The 18,004-nt window shown below is 40.8% G+C and overlaps 1 protein-coding gene across 2 annotated transcripts in view; it reads right to left on the bottom strand.

The window, feature by feature from the left end:
• LOC149229731 (Spc97 / Spc98 family of spindle pole body (SBP) component) overlaps nt 1–18,004 on the bottom strand; it is a 273,676-nt gene that overhangs the window by 127,518 nt on the left and 128,154 nt on the right. For both annotated transcript variants that reach the window (XM_089378718.1, XM_089378717.1), the window contains exons 8-9: nt 5,931–6,014; nt 5,726–5,824 (exon numbers count right to left, since the gene is read on the bottom strand). In XM_089378718.1, coding sequence (XP_089234844.1) covers nt 5,726–5,824; nt 5,931–6,014 — 183 coding nt within the window. The remainder of the gene's footprint in view (nt 1–5,725; nt 5,825–5,930; nt 6,015–18,004) is intronic.

Genomic DNA, 18,004 nt, shown 5'->3' with positions numbered 1-18,004 from the left:
TTGGAATAAATCATCAATGAAAGTTACATAGTACAAAAAACCACCTAAGGACTTTACAAACATGGGTCCACACACAACAAAATCTATAAGATCTAAAAGTCCTTTGAACCTACTATCATTGCACAGAAATGGTCCTTGGGTATTCTTCCCAAGTGCACATCCTTTGTAGACTCCTTCATGTTCAACCTTGATTTCTAGCAAACCTGTAATAATTTCTTTCATTCTAGGCAAGGCTTTGTAGTGAATGTGTGCATATCTTCGATAACATAATTCACAAAGATCAGTGTCATTATGTATCAACGTTTGAATTGATCATCCAAGGAGAATATCATTTAAGAAAATGTTACCTCGTGATTCCAGGTGAAAGGATATAGAACCAATGCCTTTGACTGCATATTTGCCATCATCACCAAGCTCCACCTTTTGTGTAGTCTTCTTTTCCACCAACTCTGTGAGGTTTTCACAACTTCCCGTCATATGGCTGGAAGCACCACTATCTACTAGCCAAACATCATTGCTATTAGCAATAGAACCTGCAAGAGCAACACAAAAGAAAAAATTATTATCATCATTCTTTCGATTCTTCATATGTGCTTGGTTATCATCAATATCAACAGCTGAGGAATGTTGCTTGCCCCTTCTCTTCCTGTTATTGATTCTTTCAGGGCACTTGTCTTGAAAGTGACCATATTTTTGACAACAAAAACATTTCACTCTTGACATATCCTTCCTTCCTTGAGAGGGAGGAGGTCTTCTTCCTAGAGCGGGCCTTCTTCCTGTATTCCTTTGAAACCTTCCAAAATCCATGTTTCCTCTGCCATTCCTAGATTGAGCTACAAATGCTTGATCGCCATTTTGAGGTCTTTGAATCCTCCCTCTTGATACAAGTCTAGATTTTTCTTGAGTGCAACAAGCCCATAATTCATCAAAACTTGGAACATCCTTTCTTCCACAAATGTTGGTTGCAAATGAATCCCATGAAAAAGGCAAACCATTGAGTGTTGTAGTTACAAGCTCTGCATCAGAAATTGGTTCTTAAATAGCTTTAAGTTGATCTCTCAATTGGGAGATCCTTATGAAATAAGAAGCCACAGTATCATCCTTTGTCATTCGAACATCACGAAGTTGATTCTTCAAACTCATTTTCTAACCAATGTTATTGATGGAGTACAATCCTACTGAAGCGTTGTACAAAACTTTTGGAGTTTCCAAATCTGAAATATATGGGATCAAGTGATCTTTGATGGACTCAACAATGATCCTCATGGTTGTGATCTCATTCTTCTTGAATCTTGCCTTTCCTTCATTGTTTTTAGGTTCAGTCACATTGCTCTTCACATAATCCAAGGCATTATTCTTTGCAAGAATAAGATCAATCATTTTCTTTCAAGCCGTGAAGTTTGTAGCACCTTCCAGCTTGTTCTCTATCTTAGAGTAGGAACCCATGATCATAGATTTGGCCAATAATCAGATTGCAAAAGTAGGTCTCCTAAAAGAGATCTCAATGCCCTTTCCTACACCAAAACTTTGATACCATATTGAAGTTTTATAGTGCAATTAAAACAAGCACAAATTTACTACCAGATAATTACTTCCAATGATACAATTACTTCTATGTACATTTCCGGTCATAAAGCAATTACACTTCAGAAAATTTCAACCATAAGTGCAATAGGGCAGTAGAGAATAAAGATGCACAAGAGACATGAAATTTACACTGGGAAAACACTAAACCAAGGGAAAAACCTAATAATTTTTTCTTCGGAGAAATTGTCCAATTCAATCAATTTGTATATTTGAATTCCTAGTCAAACATAGTCAAAATAACCATACCACTTTCCAAATGAAATCTAGTCGAAGGAGATAGAAAATCAAAATTCTGATTAGCAAGGAAAATCTGGTCAACAAACCAAATTTCGGCCTCTGTTGCCCCTGGTCAACTGCGGTCCAAGAGACCGAATTTTGGCCCTGCAACTTCCTCAAAATTTTCGATCAAACTGTCACAATCAACGCTGGTTAAACAAGTTCGATCAACGCCCAGAAATCAGCCAGAGATTCTCCTCCTCGCCTCCCCCGCCGTTTTGGTTGCCCGCCTTAGCACTCATGCTGGTCTCCTCCTAGATGAAATCATCCCACATCCTCCTCCAATCTGGAAAGTGCTCTCTGGCACAAATGCCATGTATGAATCCATCCCATTTCTCTGACCATCTAGTGCAATCTTGACCAACTGGTCCTCAAGAATAGCCTCTCCCATGGCAACCAACTCATCCTTCACTTGTGAGACCTTGGTGAGGTATGAGGTCACACTGTTGGTCTTGGTCGTCTCGGTGATTCTTAGCTTCTGCCTCAACACCATTTTCCTATTTTCATTGGAACTCTAGTGTAATGTGACAAGAGACTCCCACATCTCGTAGGCAAATCTCATCCCGGTCACATGAGGGAATAGGTGGTCTCTGATGGCATCGAGAATAATTCTCTTCGCTTTTATGTTCTGCTTGTTAAACACACTCAACTGAATAGGATATGTAGGAGGTTGCACAGGACTCTCCACAATGTCGCATACCTCCAACTCCTCAAACAAAAGTGTCATCCTCTCCTTCCAGAGGCCAAAATTTTCTGCTCCTACCAGTCTGTACTCCACCCTTATACCAATCACCATTACCCTTCAACAAACACGAAAAATTCAGATCTGTCACTAGTCAGCCTCCTCCCTCAACCAACAGTCCTTCGGGTTTCTGAATATGGTTTTAGGTTGGCTTCACACTGTTCTAGCAAAAGATTTGCTTGTTGGTTATTATATCAGCTAATTTCTCCTCGTATCTAAAGGGTCCTTTCTCAGATCTAGAGTTTCAGAAGCTCTGATACCATGTAGAAAATTTAGTTTCCTGGCAGCCTTCTCAGGTTTCAAGTTTTTGCATAAGATTGCTACCCACAGTTCCAAATCTAGTAGATTTGATATAAAAATTTCAAATGCAATTTATTTGAACCATTTACTAGCTACCTCTACCATTATACTTTTCAGCTGATATAAAAATTAAATGAGCCAGCACAACCACATTAAAAATACACAGTGACAATTAATTTTTGGTCAAACTTGACCCTGGAACAATCCCACTGCCTCTTCGGGAAAACCAGTTCTGAAAGGATGCTTTATTTTTGCTTCTTTAAGGAACTTTTACAATAAAAAATACAAGAGTATGACTTATCTCTTCCCTTTAGTTGCTTCTCAGAGGCTCCTTTCACTGTAATTCTTGTGCTGATTTTTCCTTCTCACAATCCTCTCATTCCAATTAAGAAATTGACCTCCTATCAGCTCACTGTATACAGGTGTTTGAATCTCTGAACAGACTCCCCTTCACTCAGAAACTTAGTCTATCAGCTCGGCTCTCACACAGGCAATTCGATGGTTGTTCTCACACAAAGTCTGAGATAAAACACACTCAGAAACAAAACATTAAAGCCTACCCGAATTTATCGCTGTGGAGATTTAACTAGCCCAAAATTTGTGCTTTCCTAGCCCGAGAATCTTGGCCTCTTGGAGCTGATTGTGTGGTGAGATCATGTAATATTCCTAGGGAATTTTTACAGCATAACAAAGCATACACAGACAAAAAGCCACAAAAATTAAACACATGAATAAGACCATGAATGTGCACCAAAAACTACGTTGCTGAGCCATTTTATTAGAATATGAAGAGGGTACAATGAGGTACTAGAAAAATTGCACCTGGGTTTTCTCAAGGCAAGCTAGCTAAGCCCAAATGAACAATAAGAAGTCCCTTTCAGGTATGTTGTTGCTCTATCTCCTGCCTTTGGGTTGAACTGCCCAGAAATACGTTGTTGGGTGTGAAATCTGCTGTTAAGGCCTCCTTCGGTGCTCATAAAATTCTGGGAAATTAACCCCGACCTCTCCACCAAATACCTAGAATAACCCACGAAGGAATTGGCCTATGGTTGACCTTGGAATTTCGGCCCTCTTTTCCCTCTATGGCTCTACTGCTGGGAAATTCGACCCACCTATCAATCCTGCTGCAAATGGCCCCAAAAATAGTTGCAATCTCCAAGCAAATACTTTCCCGGGATCCTCCTCAAATCTCAGGCCCAAACTCCCTTCACTCCTCAACTCCCAAGTGTGCCTCCTCCAAGCACTGCGCAGTCCCTGCGCTGCTGCTAGTGACTCCTCCCCACAAACTCACACTCCCACTGCTGGAACAATTTGAAAATGATGGAACTCCCTCCTTGGGCTGGCACTCAAAGTCCACCAAAGCAAGGGTTGAGGTTTCCGCTCGAAAACACTCATGTGCTAAACAACACTTGTAGACTTGTCTTCAGCTCAAGCGTGCTCTGTCAAAGACAAGTTTTCTGAAAGATGAATGAATGACCAAATGAGAGCCTTTCCTTCTTTTTTGTCAAAGTGCCTCCAACGTGCTCATGTGGGCCCAGCTCGATTTCCTCCCACCGAATTTCCTTCCAAGGCATGTGTATTCTCCATGTGGGCCGCAATTCTCCATGGGTGGCCCCCACGCTCCACTAGTGGCTCGATATTCTCTTCCACCTCTAATGTTTGGGGCTTGCTTTTAATCAAAAATCAATGTGGGGCCTCTAAACCCACATTTCCTAAGTGCAAACATGAATTAAGACAAAATTTACCAAAATTGATATTTCACTTAGCAATAATGCTAAGTGGGAATATCACAGATTTGATGCCTATACACTGGCTGTTAATGCTGTGTGTATGCTGGCTGAGAGACCTAAAACGTATGCCACCAATAACAGTGCTTGCCCTAAACAGATTTGAGTCCTTCTCTAGTCTTGAACTCGGCCCTTAGAGAGAATTCGAACTGCTAGTGTAGAAGGCTCTTAATCTCTCCTATAGATTTCCAAAGCTTCTCCTCCTTTCTCCTTGCTCATCATATGCTCTCCTCCTTCCTTTGAGAATAATAATAATAATAATAATCCTTCCTTTTTCCCTTTTGTCTCTTACCATTTAGATTCAATCTCAAACCATTTAGATCAAGGGTGGAGATTTGTCCCCTACTTGACCCCTCCTCATGTGTTCCCCCTTTTCATTAATTAGCCTCCCTAGTACTTTTTAATTATTTTGTACCATGGTCACTTGTCCCATAAAGTAACTTATAAAACATAAATCACTTTAATATTATAAAGTGAACTTTAGTACTCTGCCCATAAAGTCACTTTTAGACACATGTGACTTTAATAATTGTAAGAATAAAATACATGGTTCAACTCCACATAAAAAATACTTTAGCTCCCCCTTGACATTAATAATCTCATAATGTCACTTAAACAAAAGGTGATTAAAATGTCTCCCTAGGCCAAAAGGAAAAATGCCTAGGAAACACTTCCCTGGTACCATTTTTCTCAACAGTGAGTTCATAGCATAATGTTGTATACATAGATGTTTTCACCAGACTTGGATAAGAGTTCACAACATAACGATGTCCTAAAAATTTCACTAAACTTAATGTCATATAGAAAAGTGAATCATTTTACTTGGTTCTTAAGTCCCATCGATTGCCCATGAAAGCAAGGTACATAAACTGAAAATGTATAAATACAACAACAACAACAAAAGCCAAGTTTCTTTTACCTAAAATGAATATCGAAATGCTATGCACTAACAACACTCAGGTGCAAATATGGAATATTAGAAAGTCAAACTTTTCTTTAACGGATATGTCAGGCAAAAACTAAAGCTGATTACCTGACTCTGTAAGAGGTTTAAAATTGCGGATCCTGATAGATTATTCATAGAAGCTTTTTGTACGACTACAGTTAGAGCTTGCATTGCACCCATCATTGGCTGCAGATAAAATTTCAACAATGTAAGCCTTTCAAAATATTCAGTAAATTTTTAGCATCTTCAAGTGAAATTGAAGAAATCTCTGATGTCTCTGAAAATACATTACCTGGCAAAAAAACCACAGTCCTTGCAGGGACAATCTTCCTAACCTAAATTGATGTTCTAGCTGTGCCACCATTGCATGGTAGTCCTGTAAAAAAGATTTCTCTTGTTAGAAAGAATTTATAACCCTCAAATTTTCAGCAATACTTGAGGTTCTAAACATGTCCATTCAATAAGAACAAGAAATCCATAAAACAGAACTAAAAAAGAATCTCTATCAAACTTCAAAGGGCAGACAAATCATTTGTCTTAATGCAGAACAATTATCCTAAGAAACAGAAAAAGGAGCCAATACTCCAGACAAATGGAAAGTGACAAGCTTTATGCAAAAACATCACAAGCAAAATTGTAACTGCAACTATAGATGAGACAATTGTTCAAACTGCAAAAATACTAATGGAAAGTAGGCAATGCTGCAGAGATGTGGTACGCGCACCTTCTAAGCAAACTGAGAGATATCCTACCATTTCATCTCGCAGAAAAAGTTGGAATCCTTCATTCCAGAAAAATTCTTCTTGTCTATTTAATTCAAAAAAATTATTTCCTCAATCCAATAGAAACCATTAAAAGAATAGTAAATCTCTCCAAAATTTGATGAAATTCTAAGACACATGTTTTTTCTATGATCTGATCATGTGTTATAGATATTTTTTTGGGAAGTTGCTTGAAGAAACACGCCCCAAGATAAGGGGCTGCACAACATAACAAGATCTTTCTTCAGTCTAGCTGCCAAGTCAAAGGGATGTATTCTGCCAAATTCACACAGGACATGAGCCCAACCTCATCACTCCATTCAGGTGGGAAAAACCACAGCGAGAAAAAAAACCCTCATGGGTGGCTTAATACTCCATCAATCTCACCAGTCAACCAAGGCCCCATTGGAAATCAAGTGTTATAATATGAATAGCTGATGCAGTAGACCAGTTGTAACATGAGTCTTTCATAATACTCAAAATATGAATAGCAGATGCAGTAGACCAGTTGTAACATGAGTCTTTCATAATACTCAAACAAAGATACTCACAACGATGTGTCAAGGGAAAATTATAAATGATTGTGATGCTTTAGATATACACCTTGCATTCCCTACTACTATTGATTAAATTTGTGATTCTCGAACAGCACCCGATTTCATCAGATCAAGAGGGAGAATAATGATGCATGTAAATAACTTTCAATTCAGATGCAGTTAAAAGGGTTTCAATTTTTCTGAATGACCAGGTAGCATTGATACTCCTGCCACTTGTTTTTTTTGTTTGTTAGGTAATGCAAGTCCTAAGATGACTGGCACGCCCAACCTATGGCTTTTGTAGCCACGACCTAGAGGTATCTACCCCATCAAAATCACCCACGGATTGCACCCGGCATGGGCCACATCAACCCTTAGCATGGTTGGAATTTTGCCCACAAGATTTTGAACCAGTGACCTTTTCACCAAGGAGTGTCTTAACAGAACACCTTGTCACTGTCTATTCTATGCCCCATGGACGATACTCCTACCACTTGTTATAAACTTAATAAATGATATAGTCAATTAGATAGTGACAGATGTGTCTTCTTAGAAAGACTGTTAGGGAAAAGGCACCCTGCATGGGTATTTATAACAGGGCCTCCCATTGTAATTTGTAATAATCATCATTCTTACAATCTATTGATCAATATATTTTTACTATACTAATTATGCCTACACACATACAAACTGGGATCGTTTGTTACATTGGTATTGTTACTGCTCAAACTAGCAAGGGTCTTAAAAGGGGATCATTGAAGGGCTACTATCAATGTTCCACCAAGGCTCCAGAACGAGGGGGCGAGGGAGCGAGGATACGCGGGAGCGGCCTATGCAAAAGCTCCCCACCAATTTTTAGGAAACATGGCGGGACGTCAGGGTCTTAAAAACTTATAAATATAAGATATATTTTTATAAATTGAGTCCACTATGACAATTGGGTTTGAATTGAAAAGCTGCAAAGCGTGATCATTGATATGAATATCATTATTTAATATCATATAAATTTAAAATTCTAATTTATAATCATACATCATACATTATGATTAAAGTTTAAACCATATTGATGTTCCACTTCCTACTATGAACATTGAATACTGAACAGTGAATATTGACATAAAATTATAAAAGTCAAGTCTGATACATCAAGAGTCAAAATTTTATAGAGTCAGAATAACATAATAACATCAACATATCAAAAGATAAACGAGCATAATTTTTCTCAAGCCTCAAGGTAATGCCCCGCTAGTCTCTGCATCCAACCGCTGCATGAATAAATCAGGATCAACCATATCACCATCTAAATTTGAATCACTAGCATTCTCAAACATGCTAAGTGGCACACCAACCAACCCCATTTGTCTCTCATCAAGTCTCTCCTCCATATCTACCTGTGCATCATCCTCTAGATCAACATCCCATCGTGCTGCTGGTCCCTTCAAATACTCAGGTGTCTTCCTATGCTCAAGACGTAGGGCACTGTGCACAGCAACTAACTTCTCCGCTCTTTTAGAGGTAAGCTTGTTCCTCTTGATAGAGTGGATGAAGCTAAATGTGGACCAATTCCTCTTTGCTGCAGAGGAACTAGGAACGTCTTGCAAATGGAGTGAGGGGCCAAGGCGAATAATGAATTACATTTATAAAAAAACGAATTGAAACCCTAAAGTATTAAAAAAAATGTTAAATTTTAATTATAAACAAAAGTTTATTTAATAAAATTGGGCCCCTCGACCGCCCACATCCCCCCTTGTCCCCCTTCGACCCCCCACGACCCCCTTTTCAGAAACGACCCCTCAACACAAGGAAACATCCCCCTGCGTACCTTGTTTTTTGGGAGCATGGGGAAACGACCCCTTCTCGTCCCCAAGTCCCCGGAGCGCAGGGGAGCTAGGAAACTAGACCCCTAGGGGGGGGAGCGAGCCCCCGTGGAACACTGGTTACGACTAAGCTAAGGGCAACAATGGAGCGATAGTCCACTGTCACCTCGGCTAAGGCTTCCTACTCTTTACGGACTTTCGCCGATGGGAGAAGACCACCTAGGATGAGGATCACGAAATGGATGGACCAATCATAGGGTGAGGGGTGATCCTGGAAGCCTATTCACAAGACAGGCTCAAATATGTGGCTTCTCTAGAAGGGCATGGGGAAAATTTCTAGGGCTAGGTTTTGAGTATGTGTCTTATAAAGGAGATCCCTAAGCCCTAGAATTCTTTTGGAAACTTGGATTCCAAGTGATCTTTGAAGAATTAACCTTGATAGTGCATGGGACCACACAGGACCAAGTGGACCCGAGGTTCGGTCAAGGGGATAGGATTTAGCAACCAATGATATGCTTGACCTAATTAGGGAGGGGAAAGGGATCAAGGAATGAATTTTCAATGAAAGGCAATGCAAGGATCCCAGTGAAGTTTCTAGCCTAAGGGAAACTAAGGGAAAGAATTGGCCTTCAAGCTAGGGCTTGCAATATCTCAAGATCCCACCGTCGGAATCTCATGAAATTTGGAGGGCTTCTTGAGGACACACCAGCACAGTTGTGGACCAAAAATCGAAGTATTTGGTTGGCTAGATCGTGAGATAATTGATGTCGCAGGTGACCTAGAGGACTAGACCTAGAGAAGAGGAAGGGGGAGAAGGAAAATAGGTTTAAGGTGATCACCTTTGGGTGGACCAGTGCCTAATCCTTTGGGGAGATTGGAGTCAAGTAGAATTATGGCTATGGACCTTTGAATTTTCTAGGTCAAGGAGGCCTCAAAGACAACTTTGCTTGGCACTAAGGCAGCAGCAAATGTAGCTTCAAAAACTTTATACTTTGTTTTGCAAGATAAAAGGCTTGTCAATATGACTTTCAGCAATGAAACATCCCTAGGAATATTCATTCATTATACATGAACCATTCACTATCCAGAAATAAAATTTCCACAACTTTGCATAAGCCCTAGTATAGCAAAATCCCAACAACAATGTATGTCATAAAATTAGAAAGAAAGAATAGCATTAAAATGTACTTACATGTATAAGAATATATCCAACTAACCAAAAGCTTGCCATCAAGAAGCTCCAAGACATATGAAAATTATCCAAACATCAAAATTCATTCCATGATCCAAAAATTCGTCCTCAGGGAAGGATAGTGAAAATCTCTAAAGAGATACTAGTTCCAAATCCAAGTGATGATCCTAAAATGAATACTCATCACTTCTACTTATACACTTCTAATGAGTTTGATTTAGCTACTTAGGCCTACATTAGCCCCTATAATAAAATAATGTGCAAAACAACTAAGTTTTGGTGACAAGCCCACCAAACTAGCTTATAAACAAAAGAATAAGCCTCACAACAATGATCAATAAAACATGTTGTTGGGCCTTCTAAGAAGCCTGATGAAGCTTGATGTGGTTCATTGCCCACCAGGGATTGGGACAATCATGGATTCCTGAATGATAAAGGAGGCTCATCTAGGGCCTATAGCAACCAGGGTGATGGCCATGATAATGGGGTAAATCTCATGTATGGCTTTCGCCCATGTGCTAAATGTGTTTGTCAAGACCATCTTTTGCATTTTGTGGTATATTTTCCTGATGAATGTGGCCAATTATGCTTTTACTTTTCTTTTCAACTGCATCATTCCAAGCCCGGCCTAGGGTGTGGTCAAGGGGAAGGGGAAGGCTAACCCTATGTGGACCCAGTGGAGGAATGTGGACCCAGGTGGGAGGAATGATGAATGAGGTTATAATGAGTGAAGGGGAGTGATATATGTGGATGAGGGAGCGGGACCACGCAACCAAAATCAAGGTTTCCCATGAAGTACCATCCCTAAAGCCCAAAGGTCAGTAAAAGAGATCCCACGGGACTAGGGTCCAAGGTTAACATCCAAAAGAGGTCTAGGGGACAAGAACACAGAGCTAGCCCACTCTTTCCGTCGAATCCCCCTGTTAATCCATGCCCAAGAGTTTCCATGATAAGTAAACTACAATACTCAATTACCAAATGACAAGGCATACCTTTAGGTTTGGGAGGCCCACCTTCAAACATACGGCCATGATAGATGGGTGAGGGACCACATGGCTCGCTCAAGTGGCAGAGAAGTGGCACCACAAGCTAGTTGGTGGCTACAAGGGGATGTTGGTTGTCGATTGAGGACCATCTTCTCGAAAAAAATCTAGGGATATCACCCACAAAATGGTGGTTAACATCTGGCTCCAACTGGGACGTGATCTATTGAACAATGGGTGAAGCTACACGAATGGGAGGTCACGAGAACACCAGCAATCTCTTGGTACACTGCAAACTCGTTACCTGCACATAGATGAAAAACACAGGGCAGCATGCTTTTGCAACGTCTCATGATCGTTCATGCTTGGATTAGACCCATAAAATCAACTCATAAAAATAAACTTTCAAATGTAGTTTTAAATCTAAATGCAACTAATCTATCATGAGAAATATCATATGACATTAGTTCTAATGAGAAAATCAGTATGCAATGCATCCTACCCTAACATGCATATGGTACAAAACTAATACTAAGTGTAATCATAAAGCAAGTGCAACCTGTTGATTTTTGTAGCATCGAATGTGCTCTAGCCTCGAGATTTTGCAGAGAGACTAGGACGCATGTATTCTCCAAGACCCATAAATCGTTTGAGAAAATTCCACCTAGAGATGGTTTAATTAAAATAATTAATCATTTTTAATGTATTCCTAAGTCTAAACTTAGGAAATATGATTAATTAAAGGGTATTAATTAAATCTGGTGTGAATCTTCTAGAAGAAGACGAGGATCAACTCCCAGTTAATCTTAGCCCATGAGTATGTTTTAGTCTTGGTCGTTGGTGCTCCAACGAGAGATTATAAGGAGTTTGATGAGCACTTGGAAAACACACCAAGATAGTGAGATCTAGAGATCGAATTTCTCAAGAGTAGCAACACTGTGTTGCCAGAGAGAGATCGAGTGATCTTCTCGCAGTGAAGGGCAGGGATAGTAGTAGGGAATTTTTCCGGTTCCGGAGAGTGCAATGCAGAGAAGGCATCGAGAGGTTCATGGAGGCAGCACAATGCTTCAGAGGGAGTCTGTATTTTTGCTGGGAGCAGTCGAGATCTAGAGCCTGAAGTCGGGGTGCGAAACTGGAAGGCCAAAGGGTCGAAGTTCCAATCGACAAAAGATCAACTGGAAGGCTGACGCAGTTTCTAGAAGCTGAGACGCAGATCTGCGTAGGCTAACGCAGAGACTGCACAGAGTCAGCGTGGGGCTAGCCATTCATAGCTTGGATCAGATTCAAATCGCAAGTGACAGTGTGAGAATATTTCTCACTGCCTCTTTGCCAGTTTATTCTCTATATCAGATTGCCAGTTTGGGCATCTAATGATTTATACTCAGATTACTATTTCATAATAATAAAATCCTCAGCTGCTATATCGGTTTTCCCAAGTTGGGTTTTTCTAGGCACATTGGTCCAAAAACAACGATGTAATTGTGTGTGTGTTTATTTCTCTCCTATGCAGTATTTACTATTTTGTTTCTGCGGTATTTTATATTGTGAAGGCTGCAATAGATTTTATTTTGATGTTTGTTGTGTAACACACTGTAAATAACTTGATTCAGAAATTAACAAGTACGAGAAATTTAATCAGTTGTTGCGGTAGGAATTCAAATCACCAAATTTTCACATGGTATTAGAGCATAGATCGTAAGTCGGAGAGCTCAGCGCAAATGGAAGAAGGCAGTTCTAATTTCTGCGTAGGTAGCAAATTGAAACCCTCAAGGGCAACATATTTCCTTAGCCAGAAGGGTCAGTTTTTCGTGGGAATTTTACTTCTATGAGTGGGTCGACAGAGAACAAAATTTTCCAGATTGAAAAGTACCAGAGGCAGAGGGAGTAGCAACAGTTTCCTTGAAGAGCAGATCTTCAGTTGGGATTTTGCAGCAGTTTGCTAGTGCAAATAGCATCAAGAGGAAGGAAGAGCACACATAGAGGGAATTCTTTCCTCAGGGGACTTCTAGCCAAGAAGTTTGACTTTTCCTAGCAGAGCAGCAATAGCTGTGTGTGGGATTTCTCACTCCAGAAGGGAGTGTGAATAGCTGGGCAGCAGCTGCGCAGAGGAGAAGAGGAGGAATTCGACTTTTTCAAAGAGATGGCATTAGCTGGGTTGAGAGATCAAGATCGGTTGGATGGAGCCTCCAACTATGTGATCTGGAAGGCTAGAATTCCCTGCCTTCTAGATGAGCATGATCGATAGTGTGGTAGTTGTACCTGTAAATGCAGATCCGCTTAATAAGTACAAGAAGGAGATGGCGAGAGCTAAGAGGTTGATTCTCAATGGGGTTCGATATCCTGTGGTATCTCACATAGCTAGCAAAGATATTGCCTAGCAGATTTGGGAGGCACTAGCTACACTGTACGAAGGATCTTCCGAGTAGCGGAAGATGTATCTTGAGAGAAGCTAAGATGCAAGAGGATGCAGAAAGGGGAGTGTATAGACCCCTTCCTTACTATGCCTCAAGATGTCTGAGATCAACTAGCTTCAATAGGGTCAGCGCCCCAACCTACAGAGTTTGTACGATTAGCTCTAAATAGCGTTTCCGAAGAATGGCAAGTTTTTGTCTAGAGTATCTTGGACAGAGAAAAACTGCCAAATTGGGAATGTATGTGGGCTGATCTGCAGCAACAAGAGATGAGACGAGATCTGGTGAAGAGCACCATCAGTGGTGCTAGTAGCAGCAGTGGGACGAAGCAAGTAAAGGAAGAGGAAGATGTGGCCCTCGCGTTTAAGGGGCAACAAGAGGAACAAGGACATTTCCAAGATCAAGTGCTTCAGGTATGGTGAACTTTGGCCACTACAACACTCAATGTCCTCTCAGATTGCCAGTTTGGGCATCTAATGATTTGTACTCAGATTCCTACTGCATAATAATAAAACCCTCAGTTGTTGCACCAATTTTCCTAAGTTGGGTTTTTCCAGGGACATTGGTCCAAAAACAACGGTGTAATTGTGTGTGTGTTTATTTCTCTCCTGTACAGTGTTTTGTTTCCGCAGTATTTTATATTGTGAAGGTTGCAGTAGATTTTATTTCGATGTTTACTATGTAACACTGTAAATAACTTGATTCGGAAATTAACGAGTAGGAGAAATTTAATCAGTTATTGCGCTAGGAATTCGGATCACCGAATTTTCACACAACCAACATATCATCAAATCAATATAAGTATGCCAGCCTATAATGCTTACTCATGCAGCAAATGCCAAAGCGAATGTGGACAGAACCATATGGATGATAAGGTCGATGGGAGGTAGGAACATAGAATGCCCACACATGGATGATCATGTGAGAAAAGGTAAGAAAAGGATGTAATCTAGTCCATGAGGTCCTCTCTTCTAACCAAAATATAGAGATGTCAATGATGAGGCACATAAACTTTTGATGGATGGAAACCTCGGGCATATGATGGTCCTTATCATTTATGTCATATTTTATGGCCTCTACAGGGTTATGATTAGTAGGAACAAGAGACTGATGAGATGGAGAAACACAAGTAGGTTGCCCATGATGATCACACTGGAAAGGGGAGGTTATAGATTGATCATGATCCTGAGGGGGCGCCTAAGGAGATAAAGAATATTCAATGAGGGGTTCTTCCTTGACACTATACTCAGAAAGGGGAAAGGGATCAAGGTCACTTGAGATCATATGAGAACAAGTGCGGGAATCACTCTCAAAATGATGAACAAGAGAAGAAGGCAAAGGGGAGGGTGGAGTGTTATATCCAATAGGTTTCTCTTCCCCAAAATCATAATCTAAAGGCTCAAGTGATTTGAATATAAAATCATGAGGAGGAGCCTTATCGATTTCCTTAGTATCATAGATTGGGCCTTTCCTAACAGGAGAATTGATCACTTCCAACTGCCCCTCCTTATGCAAAGTAAAATAAAATTTCTCCTTCCCAAGGGCATCATTGGATATGTTATCATAAATAATACCCGAGAGAAAGCGAGGACCAATTTCAGCCTCATCCTCCTTGTCGATGTCGTAAATGGGAGCACAATCAAATTGAGGACCAACAATTTCCCATTTCTCCTTTTCAATATGGAAGTAATCTCCAATATCATCTTCTAAGGGGCAAATGGGATCACCTTCCTCAAGGTTCTCAAAAGGAGAGTCATTAGGAGTAATATCCTTGAGAAAGGTAAGGTTAGTCTCAACTTCATCCTTCCCAACACATGTGTTCTCAAAATCATCATTTTCATCATGTGGACCCGAGGAGGACTCGTCTTCTTGCTCATTACTTAGATTCTCAATGTCTTGATGATGGTCAATGAAGGCTTCCTCTTGGATGCTTAATGTGGGGCATACTTGAAAATGTCTAAGAAAGCCATCAACAAACTCCTCAATAGATGAGATGCTCTTAGGTTCATGATCATGCAGCCATGAGCTATGACCACCGAGAGATCCCATGAACAACGACATAAGGACATCTTGGTGAACAACCTCCTTTCTTGAAGCATGTGCATTAAATCTCTCTACGTGGTCAATTGCGAAGAGTGGATCACCATCAAACACGAGCACCCCATGTACCATCCTTATCGTAACATGATTAGGGTGCCCCAGGATGCTAGCAATGTCCAAAGCGGGAAATTTATCAAAGAAAAACAACCTACTTCAGATATACATGAAAAATATGTAGGAGTCGCCAAGGTGAATTTAAATATGCCTAGAAAAATGCTTGCTTCACCCTACAAGCATTGACCTTAAAATTCAATGAAGAACTAGGGCTTCGTTCTTCCAATGGAGTCACCAATAATGTTATGTCAATATGTCATATGGGGAACAAAACACGCGTTTCGGGTCCCCGACAACGGCGCCAAAATGTTACCATTCAAACTAGCAAGGGTCCTAAAATGGGATCATTGAAGGGTTACTACTAGGATAAGGGAAATAATGGAGCGATAGCCCACTGTCACCTTGGCTAAGGATCCCTACTCTTTATGGACTTTCACCGATGGGAGGAGACCCATTATGATAAGGATCACGAAATGGATGGACCAATGAAAGGCCAGGGGTGATCCTAGAAGCCTATTCACAAGAGAGGCTCAAATATGTGGCTTGCTTTTCTTGAAAGACAAGATGGAAGGCTCTCTAGGAAAGGCTTGGGTAAAATTTCTAGGGTTAGATTTTGAGTACGTGTCTTATAAAGGAGATCCCTAAGCCCTAGAATTCTTGTGAAAACTTGGGCTCCAGGTGATCTTTGAGGAATTAACCTTGATAGTGCATGGGACCACAAAGGACCAAGTGGTGTTAATTTTAGATATGTTCTATGCTTAGAGCAATTTATTTCAATTTTCACATATCTTTCCAGATTAGCAATCACATCAGCGTTAAAGTAAACTGCAGATAGAACATAAACATAAATCGCAGAAGACAAGCCAAGACAAAAGGACACAAGATGTGGCGCCAGCCAGGGACAAACCCCAATGTGGGGAACCCTTGGTCAATTCTTCTTATATTCTTCAATAGTTCAGCAAAGAGAGATAGTACATGTACATCAGAAGTCAACACTTTGACTTGACAAAATAAGAGTAGAGATCTTCACCATGAAGATGAGGTTGCAGATCTGAGGACATGGACTGCAGTTCTGAATTCAGATGAAGGCAAACATTCTTCCAAGGTAATTCCATCACCTTGTTGCATCCATCACCATGTTGCATCCAACATCAAGCTACATCTCATCATGCTGCATCCTACATCATGCTGCATCTCATCATGCTGCATCTTATCATCCTGCATCTCATCATGATGTATCTCATCATCACTATGCAGCACTTCATTACTATGCTGCACCCAACATGTTGTCATCTACATGCTGCATACTGCAACACAGTCATGGAACAGCCTTAGCTGCTTGCTATGGCTTGCAGCCTAGCAAAGCAGCTAGTTGTAACTTGTAGATATGATTTAGCAGAGGTACCTAACTGTACCTCATCCGAGACATCAAACCTCTGAGAAGGACATCCTAAACTGTCCTCTATAATGTGGATCTATGCTCCATCCATGACTGCATTAGTCATCTAGATCCTACACCCAAGACTGTAGCTTGTTGTCACTTGCTCCCACAGGCTGCATAAACTTCTGTCCACGCATGGACAATCTTCCACCTAGCACAAACTCAACATAGATGCAACATGCATCTTCCCCTTGATTGATATATCTCTGCTGCAATTTAAGGTCTGGTTAGGGCAAGATGACAATCATCTTCAGCCCACTCAAACATGCCCAATCTTCCTTTAAATTGTTGCGGCCTTTCGTTTTATTCTTGTTGAGTTGAACAGCTGCCTAAAATAAAGTCTCGGCCTCCTTTTACAGCTGCCCAAAATGACCTGTGGCTATGTTAAGACTTCAGTACTCTGCGGCTCTAAAGTCAGCCCTTAAGTGACCCTAGAATCCTTCTATGAGTTGTGGCTTCCTTTCCCCTCAACTCGGACCTCTGTAGAGGAAGAAACTAACCCAAAACAATCCTATCATTCCTCACGTCTTGTCGTCTTCTTGAATGCGGATTAGGGCCTCCTCTAGCTACGGATTAAGGCCTTCCTTCTGCTGCAGATTAGGGCTCTTCTAGCTGCAGATAATGGCCTCTTGTAACTGCATATTAGAACTGACTGCGGCTAGAGCTTCTTGGATCTGCGGCCAGATCTTCTTCAAGACTGCGGCTAGATGGTCTTCTTGCATGACTGTGATTAGGGCTGCGTATAAGACTCTTCCATGATCCTCCATGACTATGTCTAGATCTCATTAGGGCAGCGAATTAGTCTCCTCTATGGTAGCGTATAGATCTCCTCTTACCTGCAAGATGATCTCCTCATAAGACTGCAACTAGGGCATCTTAGGTTCAGCATCTGGGGCTTCTCCCTCTAGATCTCTCTAACCACCAAACCTGAAACAAGTGGAGAGAGATCATGAGTGAAGTGAGTGTGAGAAATGACTCATCTCCTTTTATACTAAAACGTTAAGCACTTGTGGGGTTTATTTGGTTGCTAGCCGACCTTGATAATTTGTCCAATAACACAAATAAATTCAT

Source organism: Pinus tabuliformis, chromosome J (genome assembly GCF_031772625.1).
Source record: "Pinus tabuliformis cultivar Carrire ecotype Pingquan chromosome J, CPIR1, whole genome shotgun sequence".
Lineage (NCBI taxonomy): Eukaryota > Viridiplantae > Streptophyta > Pinopsida > Pinales > Pinaceae > Pinus > Pinus tabuliformis.
This window is presented reverse-complemented; position numbering and strand designations above follow the sequence as displayed.